General features: G+C 37.0%; 1 protein-coding gene across 1 annotated transcript in view; it reads left to right on the top strand.

The window, feature by feature from the left end:
- Positions 1–5,004, top strand: part of LOC107678532 (calcium-activated potassium channel subunit alpha-1-like) — a 196,880-nt gene that overhangs the window by 64,149 nt on the left and 127,727 nt on the right. The window contains exon 2 of the mRNA XM_016473814.1: positions 1,927–1,988. Within this exon, the coding sequence (XP_016329300.1) occupies positions 1,927–1,988 (62 nt within the window). The remainder of the gene's footprint in view (positions 1–1,926; positions 1,989–5,004) is intronic.

The raw sequence follows: 5,004 nt of genomic DNA, 5'->3' as shown, positions 1-5,004 counted from the left end.
GACACGTCATGCGCCAGGTGAAAGTTGAGACAGAGCGCAAGTCAAACTGCGCCTGTGTTGAGCTCGTCTGTCTGCACTCATCATATTGAGTATACTTTGAAAGCTGTGCGGACACGGCTGAGCGCGAGATGGAACGGAACGCGGAAAGTGAAGTATACCCGGGCCTTTATTGGCTCACTGACGGTGATGAGATTAACCCCTTAGGTATCGAAATTTGGTACCGAACGACGAGACGTTTTTCGATACTCGATGGTATCGAGGCAATTCGGTCGGTGCCTAAAAAGTATCGAACTCGATACCCAGCCCTACACCGGACGCGTTGCGTTCAGTTCAAGATGGCAGTACAAAACCTTTAATCTACTCTCCAAACAGTCAAACATTCACTTCAAGAATAAGCAAGTAGTGTCGATGAGTTTGAAGTTCGGTGATTAAAAAAAAAAAAGAGGGCCAAGGTTCAAAAGTAACGGTTCGCTACTGGTTAAATGCATGTCTACAGTTTGGTGAAACATGCATTCTATTTACAATTTTGAGTTGTTATAGCCAAATATTTCCAAATATTACCCCATTCTTCATCTCTTACAGAAATAGAAAGTTCCCTCTCCCAAGCAAGTCTAGTATTTAGAACTACATTTCCCTCAAATGTAGCATTGAGAACTTTATATAAAAAACTCACTTCTTTCCAGGTGTTTGAAAAAGTAGTTTTTCTGTAGGAGACAGACTTCTATTAGTAGCCTACATAATGTGGTATCCTTCAAAATATAGTTACTAATCTAAAAAAAAAATGAAAGAAGTCCTGTTAAATTTGATACTTCTGTCTCAAATCCTCAAAGGACATTAGGCCATAAGCCGATTAATACCTTGATTCACCCAAAATGTAAACCTTTCATCAAATCTGCCCGGAAGGAAGTCTGGGTTATTCACAATTGGCATAAGAGCAGAGGTTAATTTACTTATTCCCTCGAAATGACAAACAGCCCTCCATGCCTTAAGTGCATTTACAGTTGCAGGGTTATCACAGTTCTCCAATAAGGATTTAATTTTTTTGAGAAACAACAGATCCACAAGGGGAAGTTTTGACAATGACTGTTCAAGGTCCAACCAAGTAGAAGAGTTATCAAGAGCAACACAATCAGAAATGTATCTTAGGCTGACCATTGGTATAGCTTAATATTAGGCAAATCCAGTCCTCCCATTGAACCTGATAATTGTAGTGCAGAAAATTTCAATCTTGGTTTGCACTTTTTCCAAATAAAGGAGCTAAGCCAGCCATTCACATCTTTTAAAACCTTTTTAGAGAACAGAATAGGGATCATTTGAATTGTGTATAGAAGCTTGGGAAGGACAGTCATTTTTATAAGAGCCACTCTACCTAATCAAGAAATAGGTAGAGTATCCCATCAGTTTAAATCTTCTCTAATTTTACTAAGAAATGGGGTAAGAGTCTTTGAATACATTTTTAAATACAGGGCTTACCACTTAAATGAATTCAGTCCTTTGAAAAAAATAAAAATAAAGCCCTTCACAGTCTCTCTTAAAAGTTACTCTCACTTGATTAAATTCATTCGTTTTTCGGAGAGCTAAGACTAGAGTTGCATCTCTAACCCTGGTGAGCTGCTGTCTCCCTAGACTGTTTCACAGGCATGTTTGAACATTCAAATGAGCCCACAGTGTCCATAAACCATGCTTAGGTTGACAGCCCACTAGGTTTGGAAACACAGCCTGATTTGGTGGGATCACTTACAGTTTTATGACATTTCCTGTTTATTATGTCTCATCCACATGTGTAGTATGGGTGGAAATGAGTTGTGCTCATTGTTGAACAGCTCCAGGATGAAACTGTTCTCTGTAAGTGGTACTGTTCTCAGTGGACCTTCACTAATGATATCCTTCCCCCTTTCTCTCTTTTCTTTCTCTCTCCCCCTCCAGGTGGTGTTGGTCTTTGCACTCAGCATCGGAGCTCTGGGAATATACTTCATAGATTCTTCGGAGTGAGTCCTATTCTGATTCAACAACTCTTGCCTGAATTATTTATCACATGAATCAAAGGCCTTAAACACAGATGTTAAATAATGAGATCTTATAAACAAGTGATTTCCTTTGCCTCATTTCACTATAAAGGCACTTTCAATGAATGGCACCAAATAGGGCTAACTCTAAAATAGGGTAAAAATTCAACAGAGGTGGTTAACCATCAGAAAATAGCAGGGCGAAGGCAGTAAACAAGTGATTTCCTTTGCCTCATTTCACTATAAAGGCACTTTCAATGAATGGCACCAAATAGGGCTAACTCTAAAATAGGGTCAAAATTCAGCAAAGAGGTGGTTAACCATCAGAAAATAGCAGGGCGAAGGCAAGATGGCAAATAAACATTAAATGTGAAGTCTTTTATTTTAGACTTATTTATGTGAAGTTGAAAAATGGATTCTTATTACTGAAATTCGATACTTTTAAGACCATTTAAAATCTATTTTGAGATTGCTTCTTTCTTGCAGTAAACATTTAATAAACAAAAATGTAAAATAATAACTGTAAAATTAATAAATATATCAGTATATATCTGTGACAGGGTTGCAAATTTGGCTTTAACTTTAATAAATAAAGATATAACTCTGCAGAAGCTTGCGAAATTGGGAATAGCTTAAATTTCCCAAATATTAAAGATATTTTTTCTTATAATAATTTTGATAACCAGGTTGAAGCTGGAATAATGCAGTAAATACTACAATTTGTTTTGAAATATAGCCACTGGTCAATATTTCTGTAAAATGCATAAACCTCCAATAGTTTTCCAATACTCCAATAGGAGTACAATGCACAGATGATAGCAGGGCAGTCTACAGTGTTAAGGTACTATTTTCTCATATAGATAATGATACGATATTAATGAGCACTACATTCATTGGTACTGTTAAGGGTACCATTATATAATTCAAGGTTTTGTTCGCTTTCTTCTGTAATGTTGGACTGTAAAGACTCAGCCTCTGTGTAGCGGGATTATTTTGTCAATGAAAGCCAAACAGGCCAGTTTCCATGGTTACATTAGCAGAGCATCTCTGCCGCCCACCCATCTCCCCTGTGCTCCCTAGAGAAAGGTGTGCTGTTAGCTGTTGCCCAGGCAACCAGTTTTCATAGTTTTCAAGATGAACTTTGCTCAAAGTATTTACATATGTGATTGCCAGTCTGTAGATACTTTTACATCAGTGACTGTATAATAAGCAAAACTCAGTCACTATGAATATAGCAGTGAGTTTGATGTCAGAGATACAGATTGCTGTGTTGGCATAGTGCAGCGTGTAAAAAGCCAACATGTGCGGTTTAATTCTATGCTAAGCGCTCAAATGAGCATGGGTACAGTCTTGAATATAAAGTCTTACATACAGTCTGTGTGTGCGCATGCTAGGGATATGCCGGTATCAAATTTTCATGTTGTGATTAATTGCTAATGCTTTTATCACGGTATACGGTATTATCACGGTATTGAAATTTAGTTTCAAAAAAGTGCTGTCATAATACAGTATAACAGGTTTAATAACTTTTTTCTTATAACAAAAATAACTGAACATTTAAATGCAATAAAGCAATACAGAAAACTGTATATGAGAAAGTAGAGCAGCTGCTTTGTTTACAGGGTTTCATTTAAATTAATTATTATTATTATTATTATTTCTGCAGTTTAGCGCCATCTGCTGTCAGAGAGTGAAAGTGCGCTTTCATCCAGAGCGTCTCTCACATGTTCCGCCATGTGCTTCTCGTCCGAGCTTGTTTACCTCAGTGCGCACAAGTCTTTCACGCAGCATACAGCGGTGTTGTGCATTTTGACCAGTTGATGGGAAAAGTATTCTTAAAATGCATTCAAAATTCTGAATAACTTGTAACATATAATTATTCACGGTATTTAGAAGAGCCCACGATAACAATATCGTGCATATTCATTACCGTGATATATCGCATTACCGAAAACCGGCACAAGTCTAGCGCATGCTGGAGCGAAGCCAGGCATGATGGGAGATTTTAATCCCTATAATGCTCGGATCAGGATGGTAAAGGAAGCAGAGGGTGTGGCGAGCCACTGTGTTTATGCATCATTCAGAAAAAAACTCTGATCTGGCTCCTCATTTACAATGCATGTTTTCATATTACAGCTTAGAGTCAGCAGCTTCCTCATTTGAGTGCATATGCGAGACAGACGATAAAAAGATTTAGATGAGGTCAGTTCAGTGTTTGCTGCACAATGATGTTTTTACTTTACACAATGCTGTTTATTTTTGCAAACCCTCATAATTTTGTTAGGCTTTATTGTTTGTGTTTGCCAAATGATAAACTGAGCTAAAACATTTTTATTATTATTTAAAATCATTTAATTTATTACAATGTTGTAAGTTTCACAATACTTACAAAAGCTGTTGCAGAAATTTTTGTAAGTGTATGAATGAGTTTATTTCATAGATTGATTGGTTGTTCATCTGTTTAATGCACTGAGCAGTAGTAACGAACTTCTCCAACAGCAGAATATAACGTTTTTTAGCAACAAGATAAATAATTGCTTGTAAAATTAGAATGATATCTTGGGTTTTACCAGAAATAAATCATCTGTGGTTGCATTTTCTTAAGATATGTCTAGATGTGCAGTCTACCAATAATATCACAGCCACAATGCTAGGATCTTCACATTACAGAGACAAAGTTGCTGGTTTGTGAACACAGCTTAAAAGATTATTCCACTTGTTAGTTTGATTGATATTGATTTGCCAGTCAGTTCAACAGACTCATTTGTTACATTAAAAATGAGTCGACTGGCTCCATTTGGGCCATTCTTTTGAGCTGCATATTTGGTGTTGCATGCAGTCAGCAATGGAAAATGTATTGTTTTAATGACATATGAAACAGTTCAACAGCAGTATAGTGTGTGTCTGTTATCTAAACTACAGTAGAGTCTAGAGCCCGACCGATATGGGTTTTTTGGGGCCGATACCGATATTAGGGAATAAAAAATATCGATATATC

This window comes from Sinocyclocheilus anshuiensis, unplaced genomic scaffold (assembly GCF_001515605.1).
Source record: "Sinocyclocheilus anshuiensis isolate Anshui unplaced genomic scaffold, SAMN03320099.WGS_v1.1 scaffold536, whole genome shotgun sequence".
In the NCBI taxonomy this organism is placed as follows: Eukaryota; Metazoa; Chordata; class Actinopteri; order Cypriniformes; family Cyprinidae; genus Sinocyclocheilus; species Sinocyclocheilus anshuiensis.
The sequence above is the reverse complement of the archived record's forward strand: the minus strand, read 5'-3'. Positions and strand labels throughout refer to the sequence as shown.